Source organism: Amblyomma mixtum, chromosome 5 (assembly GCF_055824585.1).
Source record: "Amblyomma mixtum isolate Tamu chromosome 5, ASM5582458v1, whole genome shotgun sequence".
Taxonomy (NCBI): domain Eukaryota; kingdom Metazoa; phylum Arthropoda; class Arachnida; order Ixodida; family Ixodidae; genus Amblyomma; species Amblyomma mixtum.
Genome location: NC_143016.1, coordinates 190,657,299 through 190,670,337, shown reverse-complemented (window position 1 = coordinate 190,670,337; position 13,039 = coordinate 190,657,299). Strand labels below are relative to the sequence as shown.

The 13,039-nt window shown below is 49.4% G+C and overlaps 1 protein-coding gene across 2 annotated transcripts in view; it reads left to right on the top strand.

Annotated features, from left to right (window-relative positions):
* mEFG1 (mitochondrial translation elongation factor G 1) overlaps positions 1 to 13,039 on the top strand; it is a 76,747-nt gene that overhangs the window by 39,862 nt on the left and 23,846 nt on the right. For both annotated transcript variants that reach the window (XM_089546512.1, XM_089546511.1), the window contains exons 10-12: positions 2,017 to 2,095; positions 4,240 to 4,479; positions 12,276 to 12,422. In XM_089546512.1, the coding sequence (XP_089402638.1) occupies positions 2,017 to 2,095; positions 4,240 to 4,479; positions 12,276 to 12,422 (466 nt within the window). The remainder of the gene's footprint in view (positions 1 to 2,016; positions 2,096 to 4,239; positions 4,480 to 12,275; positions 12,423 to 13,039) is intronic.

The window sequence follows — 13,039 nt, the reverse complement described above, 5'->3', positions numbered from 1 at the left end:
TCGTGCAATTTGCGAAAAAAAAATTCGCTCAAGCAGAAACTTGGTTGTCATGAAGTCAGCCTGAACAGTGACAAATTAGGCCAGGCAGTTGAGAAATAGTTGAAGAAGAGTATTGTAAAGAGAGGAAGACGGGCAGTCCCACCACCAGCTCCCCAGCACCTCCACCACCCAGTTATCAGCTTGGGGAGAGCTGACCGAAATGCCGATCTGAGCTCTGGTCATCAGTGCAGTGATCTTGTGTGGTGCTCTTTGCAGTGTTTTATTTCCACACAGCTTTTGCAGTTCTTGGTTTGGTTGCTGCCTTGTCTTGTAGCTTTGATCTCTCATGCCGCACTGGGATTGTTCAAGGGTCTGGAAAACAGGCAAAGGAAAAATATTAACTAGCTAATTACTCGATAGTTATACAGTGAAAGCTCGTTAATTCGACCCCCGTTAATTCGGCAAATCGGATAATTCGACGCGCGCGCGAGGTCCCTACAATTATACATAGGAGTCTATGGGGCGAAACTCTCGTTAATTCGAACAAATTCTGCCGTGCGTCGGTTAATTCGACTTCACTCCGCAGCCCGCCAAGCCGGTGTGCCGAGAGCAAAAAGAAAAAAACACTGCCATGAGCGGCGCTACTGTACGGCTGATAGGCCATCCCTATGGTCATATCATCCATCCATCCGTCCATCCATCCGAGGAAGCGAGTTAGCGGCGGCCGAAGCGGCTGGCGTCTTTTTTTTTTTGTGCTTTGTTGTGTCGCAGCAGTTGCTATCACGGTTATTTACGGCGCCTTTTTTGGTAAATGCGCGCTTTGTCAGCGTGTTTACTGCGCTACTTGTTGTTGCTGTTTTGTTGCGACTGAGAGAAGGGTGAAAGGAAATCGCAAGGGATTGCCTACTGGCTCAGCCACCACCGCTGCCATGTGCAGATAGAGGAGAGTTAAAAGATCAGAGAAAAAGATAGAGAAAAGATAAGACACCCGGCCACAGTCCCCGTGCAGATAAGAGGAGAGTTAAAAGATCAGAGGAAAGATAAGACGCGCGTCCCAGCCTGGTTGAAAAAAACAGATAAGCGGGGAGCGGCGCTCCCTTCACCTCCTCCCCGCGCTGCTTTCGGGTGGGTAGCGCGCAGGGCCTGCGCGCCGCCTCGCCTTCGCCGCCTCGCCTTCGTGTTCTGTCAGCTGACCGAGGATGAAATAATTGAAGTGACAGGCGCTGACAACGACGACGATTTATGATTGTGAGCAGTTGCACCAAATGCCGAAGTGCACGGTGAAAGAAGCCGCAGAAGCCTTGTCCGTGCGGGAGGACTTCTGTGAACAAATCCCTGACGGCGCGTGTGCCGCGGCACCTGGCAGCTGTTAGAGCTATTGTAGTCGCTCAAATTCGCTCGAAAAAGCGGACGGTGATTACAGATTTCCTTGCCAAATAAAGGTATACGTCCTGTTGCGGCAAACATTGTTTTTTGTTGTTCATTCGATAATTCGACATTCGGATAATTCGACAATTTTTCGCGGTCCCGTCAGTGTCGAATTAACGAGCTTTTACTGTATTGGTCAAGAGTCTGAAAAACAGCCTAAAAAAAAAAATTTACTTACTAATTTCTCGATAGTTATACTATTGGCCTAAGCCGTACCATCACTCTACAGTCACATGGTTCAGACAGAAGCACTATCCTGTTAATCTCCAGCCGCCTCAGTGCACCGCAACCTCATTTACAGGCGCAGTTGAATGTCCCCTTTGTTCATCTCCCATAGCAGCAACAGATGACGAAATCGATGAAGAAGCCAGTGTTTGCTTCCTTAATTACAAGATGAAGGGAAGCAAAAAGCACAAGTCAGAACCACGAATTATTTAGTTTCATTTTTATCTTTTACGTCCTCTGTCTAGGCAGGCTTCCGCTTGCTTTGCCGCCTTCTCAACTCCAACTCTGGCAAGTACCAACTACCAGAGTTGGTGCAGCACATTGCGTGACAATTGGAATGTGCGTTTTGTTCCTGTGCCAACTGTGCATGTGTGCTGTGTGCAGGGCCAACGTCAAGAGGGTGGTGATGAATCCGGCCCGTGACGGCAGCCACTCCATGGTTGCCCTGGCCTTCAAGCTGGAGGCAAGCTCTCCCAAAGCTTTGCTTGGCTGGAATGTGACCGTCCTCCTGTCGCTACCGAGGTCTTCTCTCGCCATGTGGCTTCCAACACTCGCTACAGCAGTGGCAAAAATTTACTTCTTTTTATCAATGCCATATTTGGTCATGTTGTTTGCACACCCCTATTTTATTACCTGGATTTGTAAAAAAAAAAAAACTTGTGACTCGCACCGTGCTGGTCAAGCGGGTCAAGCGTCGGAAGATGGGTGCAGCCATATGAAAGGTGGTGCCAATTCATTTATAAATTGGCTCTGGTAAAACCGTTACCCGGCTCGCTCGTGCTGGCAGTCGGGAAACTTCGAGGAAACGTCTAATTACTGTCTTGGGGGAGATGTTATTCTTTGGGGCAGCACTTCTGGCAACCAGCTGCATCGGCCGACATAAAAACAGGCACTGATTGAGAGTTACTCAGAATGATTAATGGTGAAAGTTAATTGTTAACAGGTTATGATGCACTTTATTGAATAGCATTGCAAAAGTCCAGAAACATGCAATCTGGCCAGAAATTTCGGTCAAGTAATTCATGTAACGAGTGTGTTGTGTGAAATGAAGCTGAGTTTCGTGCGAGACTGAATACACAGTGGAACCTCGATGATACAAGCAGGCATGCGAAAATAGGGGCTTTTTGGTTCAGAAGCGAATGGTAATTTTCTTCCAAGTATTGAAGCGAATATTGCGAATACTTCTGACGCACAAAAAGGTTGAACCGCACAGCAGGCATTTTCAAAATCATATTTTTCTAATATGCGAGGCATTGCATGTAAAAAGGAGAGAATACATCGGAGCTTTGTCAGAGTCCTGCAAAAATCGCCATTGGAAATTGGGGGAGTCATCCTACATGCGCAGCCAATGTGTTTGTGGGGTGAAAGACCTCTGAGAGCCCCGACTGCAGTTGAGTCGGCTGTTGCTTATAAACGATGGCTCCCTGACACCTGCTAGGCACTGTGCGTGCCCAGTGGCACCCATTTGCATATGCCCGCTTTCTGCTGTGCCGGTCTTCATTCGTGAATTGGCGTGCAGCAGGCACTTGCAGCCCACACAGCAGACTCATTGAGCCGAGATCAAGGGAGCCTCCTATTGGAGAGATTTAGCATAGTGCGATTTGCGGGGAGCTACTGCGCGTGTGCAGATTGCCCTCAAGGCTCCAGGTGCTGTTGGCAGGATCAATGCGCACTAGCAGTACGCTGTGCTAAATCTCCCTCGAGACTCCTGGCAGGTCCCGGTCTGTCTCCTGCTGCGAGCATGCGTAGACCTGCCTGTGTGGGAGTGCAGGCAGCCTTGCGCATGGGGCATCCCAGAGGAGACCCGCTGAATCGAAACAGCATGCAGCTCCAGAAACATTATTTGCTACAGACAAATAGCTCGAGATTTCGAAAACCAAACATTTGGATCGAATAGAGTGCTTCACTATTCAACCGAATATCAGAAATTATTGAATATTTGCGCAAGCCTAGATACGAGTCTCACAGGGTCACGAAAAAATTTGTTTCTTAAATTTCGCATCCAAAACAAACAAAATCCTTATGCACAAGCATTGGAAATGCATTCACGCAGATGTCGCTACAGTTGACAGATTTATTTATGACTGCATGTCACTCACGGTGCATCACGTGCTATTGGTGATCGCTACGCCCGCAATGTGCTGGCTGTGTGCGACCGCTCACTATTCACTTGTGCATACAGCCTCTCTCTGCCTCTGGTGGTGTTATTTTAGTTCTTCTCAGTCGCCCATCCTGTTCTTTGTGTGTTCGGCAAGGCTGCATATTGCAGCATTGGTGACGTACAGTCAGTGCTGGCTGCTCGAGGGCATGATTGCAGCTTGTGCATTCATATTATGCCTAGAGGCGCGGGAGTGTTTTTGAAACTTGTGAAATGCTGCAGTTGTACAGAATGCACGCAGGCTGGGGAATTTTACGAATTGGTTTCAGACATGCTCGTAGTATTGGGTTTCTACCGTATGCTCTAATAGTTCACTAGGAGTACTGGTGAGTGATATGGGTGGATAGCTTAAAGAGGATGACTTGCTACCTGGTTTATGGAGAGGAATTTCCCAGTCCCTCAGCAGAGTTGAGTGATAGCTGACACCATGATTTTCCTTCCTTCCTTAGGCCGGCCGCTTTGGGCAGCTGACCTATCTGCGGGTGTACCAGGGCCGGCTCCAGAAGGGGGACACCCTGTGGAACACCCGGACGGGCCGCAAGGTCCGGGTGCCCCGCGTGGTGCGCATGCATGCTGCCGAAATGGAGGATGTTGGCGAGGCCCTGGCCGGGGACATATGCGCTGTCTTTGGGGTGGACTGCGCATCAGGCGACACCTTTGTCACGGAGCCCGACCTGAAGCTGTCCATGGTACGCCTGCTTATTAGTGGGGCATTCCTTTTGTTGTCCCAGCATAGTTCACATATCCTAGCTTGGTTCTGCTGCTGTTGCTAATTTTCGAGCTTTCTCAGCTGCTGGTAGCGGCAGGCAAACAAAGCTCCTTTCCAAATAGGAACTGTCTTGTGTTGCACATTTTCTCATTTGTGTCAAGAAACCTGTGTCCGGAGGTCACTGTACACACATCACCTGTGCAGCTGATGAACACACCATTTAGATTGTACGCGATAGGAGCTTGTTCTGCTGAAAGCCCGGCGCCGCCGAGCATCCGGCATCAGTCGGGAAAAAAATCCCACAGTTCCTGAAACCAGAACATAGACAAAGAAAGTGGCCAGCGTTGGGGTTCGAGCCAGGCCCTCTGTGGGGCCAGGCAGGCACCTAACGCATAGGCCACAAACGGTCGTTGAACCAAGCGGGTTAGAGGGGAGCCAAAGTGTATCAGTTAGTAAAGTGTGTTTGGGATGGTACTGATCTTATACAGGGGTGGAAGTGCTGCGCCAATTGCGTGATGCTGTGCCAGTTTGATCTCCTGCGCCAAGTTGTGCGTAAATGGCGCTGTACAGTCGAACCTCGATGTAACGAACCTCAATGTAACGAAATTCGCGATGTAACGCATTTTTTTCATTTCCCAATCACTTCCCCATTGAAAACCATGTATTTTTTTTCGCGATTTAACGAAGTAATTTTGCTCCGCACTTTCGATGTAACGAAGTCCTTGCGCATCGCATGCATGTGCCACGAGCTACCTTGACAAACGAATGAGAGCTAAAAGTTTAGCCGAGACGAAACGCAGTTTGTATTTGCCCTTTTGCGCGCCAATTTTGCCGGCAGTGTGCGAGAACGTACCGCCGCGCCATCTGTCGTGCGCATACAAAGCCCGCGGCATGGAAGTTTCAAGACGCGCCGCGCCATGACGCCACTGGCAAGCTGTAGACTCTGAACGTGAAAGCGCAAACCGGAATTTTCTTGCAGCGTCCGTTCGTTTTTTTTTTTTTTTTTTTGCGGGCGATGTCCTCGTAGACAACAACAAAAAAAAGTCATCAGTGTTGACAAACTCGTGGAGCTAGTGTGGTCGTACCTTTAAAACGGGTGAGCGGCGAAAAAAGAAAAAACAAACGTGCCCTGGCAGAGGAGGCGAGTGGCGAAGGGGGTAGAGGGGAGGCGTGGCGTGGGAGGCGCGCGCGGTGCATTCTGGGTGGGCGGCTTCGGCGCGCTCTCGGCGCGGCCCGCGCGAAATGCAGCCGGCTGCATGGCTTCGGCGCGCTCTCGGCCAACGTTGCTCTCCCGGCGCGGCCCGCGCGAAATGCAGCCGGCTGCATTCCGCGCCGGGCGCCGTCAGAGCGCGCCGGTAGCCGCCGAACACGCTGGCGATCGGGCGCCGCTGTTTCGCGGACGTGACGTCGCCGTGCCGCGCGCGCACGCGCGCTCGCCCTACGTCGGAGTATAACCGCGCCGCGAGCACAATCCCACCGCGCCGGCGTGAGCGATGCGAACATTTTTCTTTATTTTTCTCTGATGCGTCCCCGGCTGCAAATGTTCAATGCTGATGATGATGATACCAGTAGCGACATCTTGTGGCGGCTTTCAGTACTAGGCGCTGCGCTCGTTCTTTTGCTATGCGCACACGGAGAAAAATGATGCCGTCGCGGTGTTTGCTATCACTCATTATGCTCCTGATGTAGAAAAAAACATCCGGTGCCCTTGTTAGCGATACTATTACTCGATTTTCTTGCGTATTTCCTCAATAAGTGATTTACAAGTTCCCATCAACAAGCAGTGTTCCTGAACCAGTTATACTTTATTTTGACAGCTGAAACATGGGAACCTCGACGTAACGAAATTCGCGATGTAACGAAATTTTCGGCTGCAAGTAGGACTTCGTTATATCGAGGTTCAACTGTATTTGGTATACAGAGCCAAATTTAGGCGAGTGTTATTGTTGGTTGGGCAACACTGGGCGCTCTCGACGAAACGGGCGCAACCGCATCTGCATCGACAATTGGGTTCGCTCGTGGTGTGGTCCCTGCTCGTGGTGGTCGGCGCAGCTGTCACAAAAGGCTTGTACAAGCATTAGTAAAAATAGGTACGCTATTATCTGGTAAATAAAACTTGAGCGCAGTCGGTATCGTCAACTTACCTGACATAGCAAGCTGTATTTATTGTGCGGACAACGAGATACCAGGTTGACTCGCATAATTTGTGCACTTTTTCAGTAATTTAGGGCTTCAAATAGAGATACAGAGATTTCGGGAACACGTACTGAAAAAACTCCATCAAGATCATAACGCGCATATATGCCCCACATTGTTGCGCATGCATCGACCGCCCACTCGCACTCCTCGCTGGACAAAAAAAAAAAGTTGATGCAACCCCCGTCTCCGCGGGATTGCAGACACATTAATCCTGTAACAAAGGGAGTAATTACTGTCATCCGCCCAAGCCCAGCCATATACGGCTACAAAGGAAAGCTGAACAGCTTCCCGAGAAACTTGGTAGTTAAAGAAAAATTCATCCTGGTTCGGGGTTCAAACCCAGGACCACCACTTGACCGGAGCACTTGCTGTACCAGCTGACCTAACCGGGACAGCTAGCATATGATAGGGGGGGGGGTGAATTGATGACTGACTTGAAGTGGAAATGCTGCTGTTCAGATGTTTGGGGGAATCCCCCCAAGGTGGATTAGAAGGTGTTGGACAAACACACAAAAGCAAAAGAAGCCAATAAAAAGTTTCTGAGATGAACAGACATAAGCCGCCGCAGTGGCTCAATGGCTATGGTGCTCGGCTGCTGACCCAAAAGACGCGGGTTCGATCCCGGCCGCGGCGGCTAGAATTTCTTTGGAGGAGAAATTCTAGAGGCCCGTGTACTGTGCGATGTCAGTGCAGAACCCCAGGTGGTCGAAATTTCCGGAGCCCTCCACTACGGCGTCTCTCATAGCCTTAGTCGCTTTGGGACGTTGAACTCCACAAAACCAAACCAAACCAAACGAACAGACATAAACCATGTTAGCACAAAGACTCTAAAGTTGAGAAAATTTGCTTTGTTATGCATACTCAGCCGTCAGTTGCATAGTAAGATGGTCCTAGTAAAAATATCAGAGTAAGTAAGTTGCACAGCACCATTCAGTGGCATTTATTTCTAGAAGTTTAATTGGAACACTTTTTGTCCTAAGCAAGAAAACAATTTTGGAGGTTGAATCCCTGCGTTCAACCTCAGCGTTGCTTGCTGTTCACTGCAGCAGCGGCCAGTGTGCACTGAATTAGCACTCCATGGGTTGGCTGGGCTTGCGACGCTTTGGCAGCACAGAAGTGTGCTCAGGGCCCCCTGGCTCAGGGTAAACGGAGCTGCTGCAGCCACCCTTTCGGCTGGAGCAGAATGGCTCAACAGCTGACTTTGCAGTCTGAGCAGTCAGCACTAGCTTATTACTAGCAAACCAATCAGAACTACATCTTCATATGATTCACCTGCACAAATCAAGGCAGTGTTATCAGCGTACATGAGTACTGTAAATTTATTTACAGTCGACGACCGATTTTTCGGACTCTCTAGGGACCGCGAAAACGACCGAAAAATCGGGCAGTCCGGAAAATCAAATTTCACCGAAAAAATCACAAACTTATTACCACTATGCCGGAGAAAGCGGCCAATTGTATTGCACACATTCTAAAGCTCCTCATGACTATATTTCGCCGCGCGAAATACCGTATAAACGCGTATAAGGGCCGCACTTTTTTTTTTCCAGATTCGAGGGCCAATTTTCGGGGTGCGGCCCATACACGCGATATGCAAAAAAAAAAAAATTAAGTATAAAAACACCAACCAGGGAATGAGCGACATTTATTCTACGTTCAATCGTCACTCGCGAAGTATTTAGACTCCTGAGCTGGTGCTGCGCCCTGGTGCACGCTCATCCCAAAAGAAGCCGCGCAGAATGTCCGCTGTCAACGCGTAGCCGTTGTTCCAAAATTCCATCACATAGAGGAGCAGCTCTTCTTCCAGTTCAGGAAACTCGCACGGCTTGACTCGGAAAGCGCGCTTTTTGCAGCTTGTGTTTCTCTTTTGGTTGCACCATCATCGGACGCACTTCTCGGCCATGTCGAATTTCCCGCCCGCCGCACGCTTACCGACCGTGTTCGAGAGCTAACTCCCAGCCGTGTTGCTTAAGGTGCTTGCCCATCGCGCTAAAACTGTGAAGCTCGGCGGCAGCACGCGAAAGCCACTATCACGGCGAACGCGCTAACACGCATGCTGACACGCCACGAAAGGCTGGAGTTGGCGATACTGATGCCGATGTGAACAGCGGAAAATCGCGACCGAGAAAAATGTTGATAATGATCACGGCGCCATCCATAGATGGCACTTGGAAGCTCCGGTGCGCGCGCGTGGCCTCCGCGAACGGCGCAGCGTCGGAGCAGATCGCGGCCGCGATAAGATCCGGCGGCGCTCCCGAAGCGCGCTTCGATCGCGGAGTCCACGGCGTGCGCGTAGCCTCCGCGATCAAGCACTCCACGATCGTATTCGCGTTCCGTGTTCGGGACTAAAGAATCGGCACAGATGAGTTCCGTGAACTCAGACTACGGTTCAAGTTCGTGCGGCGGAAGACATTCAAGGACAGTACGAATTCGAAAACACGCGTGCGCAATGTGCCGACTCGCGCAGAATTTCAGCGTCGCAAGAGGCTCCCTTTAAGCTTGAATTTCGTTTTGTTTGATCAAGTTTTCGATATCTCCTGCAGTCTGAATTAATGAGGTTCCACTGTACACATTATATGGCGGCTTGGGTACTGGCGGCGAGTGCGAACGAGGTCCGAAAAATCGAGTGGTCAGTTGCGGTGCGTCCGAAATTTCAAGCACTCTTACACATTGGCTCTATGGGCCATGTCGCGGTGCCGCGAAAAAGTCCGAATAATCAAGCATGTCCGAAAAATCAGGCGTCCGAATTTTCGGTCGTCGACTGTAATGCTTTTGAGAGGTCATTTATGCATATACAGAACAGGATAGGCTGAGGACTGACCCCTGAGGCACGCTGGCACCGGTATTCTGATTTTACATGGAGCAACTCAACACCCTGTTTTCTGCTGCATAAATAACTGCGAAAAAATTTGAGTGTTATGTCGTGAAAACCATAGCAGTCTAATTTGCCTAGCGAATTGTTGTGGTTCATTGAGTCAAAAACCCTTTTAATGTTTAAGAACATGTCTAATACAAATCTGTTATCATTTAATAGTTGATTTATGAGGTTGGAAATTGAGAGGACTGTGGTGCTGGTTGATTGATTGCTCCTAAACCCATGCTGACAGGTAGGGAGAATAGCTTCACGTTCCAAGAAAGCAATTACCTGTGCCGCTAAAAGTTTTTCAGATACAGTTGAACCTCGATATAACGAAGTCCTACTTGCAGCCGAAAATTTCGTTATATCGCGAATTTCGTTACGTCGAGGTTCCCATGTTTCAGCTGTCAAAATAAAGTATAACTGGTTCAGGAACACTGCTTGTTGATGGGAACTTGTAAATCACTTATTGAGGAAATACGCAAGAAAATCGAGTAATAGTATCGCTAACAAGGGCACCGGATGTTTTTTTCTACATCAGGAGCATAATGAGTGATAGCAAACACCGCGACGGCATCATTTTTCTCCGTGTGCGCATAGCAAAAGAACGAGCGCAGCGCCTAGTACTGAAAGCCGCCACAAGATGTCGCTACTGGGATCATCATCATCAGCATTGAACATTTGCAGCCGGGGACGCATCAGAGAAAAATAAAGAAAAATGTTCGCATCGCTCACGCCGGCGCGGTGGGATTGTGCTCGCGGCGCGGTTATACTCCGATGTAGCGCGAGCGCGCGTGCGCGCGCGGCACGGCGACGTCACGTCCGCGAAACAGCGGCGCCCGATCGCCAGCGTGTTCGGCGGCTACCGGCGCGCTCTGGCGGCGCCCGGCGCGGAATGCAGCCGGCTGCATTTCGCGCGGGCCGCGCTGCCCACCCAGAATGCACCGCGCGCGCCTCCCACGCCACGCCTCCCCTCTACCCATGGAGGAAAAGAAACTAAGGAGGGAGCATGACGTCACGCGGCCAGTGTTCGCAAGCCGAGTGTTTTGAAGTCGTTTTCTCCCTCAGTTTTTCGCTCTCCGAGCCGGTCCTTTATGTTTTGATTCCGGTATGTTTTAGTGCGCGCGTATGCGCGACCCGCGGCGCGGGCGCCTACAGCAAGGAAGTTGATCTACAGTTAGTCTGCCGCGCTAATCGGCGCATGCGCGCGCGCAACGGGGCTAGACTTTACCGCACGCTATCACGTGGTGCGATCACGGGGGGACACACTCTCTTTTTTTACTATATCTTTACTTGTAAAGACTAGGCTTCAAGGTTGTCGCCGGACGCTCCCTCAGTTTTTTTTCCTCCATGCCTCTACCCCCTTCGCCACTCGCCTCCTCTGCCAGGGCACGTTTTTTTTTTTTTTTTTCGCCGCTCACCCGTTTTAAAGGTACGACCACACTAGCTCCACGAGTTTGTCAACACTGAAGACTTTTTTTTGTTGTTCTCTACGAGGACTTCGCACGCAAAAAAAACAACAAAAAATGAACGGACGCTGCAAGAAAATTCCGGTTTGCGCTTTCACGTTCAGAGTCTACAGCTCGCCAGTGGCGTCATGGCGCGGCGCGTCTTGAAACTTCCATGCCGCGGGCTTTGTATGCGCACGACAGATGGCGCGGCGGTACGTTCTCGCAGATTCCCACACTGCCGGCAAAATTGGCGCGTAAAAGGGCAAATACAAACTGCGTTTCGTCTCGGCTAAACTTTTAGCTCTCATTCGATTGTCAAGGTAGCTCCTGGCACATGCATGCGATGCGCAAGGACTTCGTTACATCGAAAGTGCGGAGCAAAATTACTTCGTTAAATCGCGAAAAAAAATACATGGTTTTCAATGGGGAAGTGATTGGGAAATGAAAAAAATGCGTTACATCGCGAATTTCGTTACATTGAGGTTCGTTACATCGAGGTTCGACTGTAGAGTAGTAATACAGCTGAGGATGAAAATGGGACGATAATTTTGGAGAGCATTATGATCCCCGTTTTTAATGTAGGAAGAACTTTAGCTACCTTTAGAGAGTCTGGAAATGTATCTTCATGAAAGGCGTGATTAAGATTTTTTTCTAGTGGAATGGCTTAGATATTAATGCACTCTTTTAAGGGTGGACACAAGGATGGACACAAGGATTGGAGGTGAATTTTTTTTTATTTTTTGGTGTAGAGCACTGAGATTTGGCGTCCTTATTGGAAAGTCCAGTGAATGCTTAAATACAAAATGTCATGGAAACATCGGGAATGGTTATGACAGTATAAATTTTTATGTGCTTCATTACTACACCAAACTGGCCTGGTGTGACAAAACATGGTAGGAGCCTGCAGTCACTCTTTGAAGTTTTACCCAAAGGAGTGTTTGATGCAGTGACATTCTCCAAAAATATTTAGAAGCCTGATTTTTTCTGCACACTGTTATATACGCACTGGCATAATGCACTCATTATCGTCATGTCATATTAGCGACGGAGCGAAAAAATGTGAAGTAATTCGGAAATATAAGAACATTACTGGGTAAAGGAAACACAATGTAGCTAATCGCATGACAATGTGTAGAGCCATTGTCATGCTATGCTTTGTGCCAGCAGGGCTGTTAACCTTTTTGAGAGAAGCGGCACTTTCACGGAGCCGGTTTCTGTGCTACCTTCGATCACAGAAACCCTTATTGAAGTCCCCCCCCTGGATTGCAGGAGTCGATCCACGTGCCAGAGCCCGTCATCTCCATGTCCATCCGGCCCAAGAACAACAAGGACAGCGACAGCTTCTCCAAGGCAGTGAACCGCTTCTGCCGCGAGGACCCCACCTTCCATGTCAAGTTTGATACAGACAGCAAGGAGGTGAGGCATCGCACAACAAGTGTCATCATCAACTATATATGCAAAAGAAATGAGAGCCTTTTTCTAGCATTGGCTGGGTGGTGCATTCTATTCGCGTGCAGTTTGCGGAAATCAAGAGTGCCAAAATGAGTGGTTAGTGCACGAGAATACCTGTATAGCTTACCATATTTACTCGCATAATGATCGCACTTGCATAATGATCGCACCCCCGAATTTCGTTGGCAAACTGTATTCCCCGCGTAATGATCGCATCCCGAACTTGCCGCGGCAATTTGTCGACGATGTCGAGTCTAGCCGACGATGATCGTACTTGCTTATCTGTCTGACAGATGGCACGTGCAGATTACCATCTTGCTCTGTCAGCATTGCAGCGGCAGCCACCTGTTGGTTCACCTGCGGTCACACGGGCAGTCTAAATGCGGTTATGCTTAACCGCGGATACCAAACTTTACTGCGGTTATCTCGAATCACGGTTCGCCGTTGTCGCAAGTCTCGCCACCGTTCTGGGTTGCGGTGCAACGAAGTGACGCGGTGATCCGGCAAAACTTTATTGTTCTCGTAAATAATAAGCCCTGGGATACGGGAACGTCAAAAAGGGATCCTCTTTGAGGATCGTG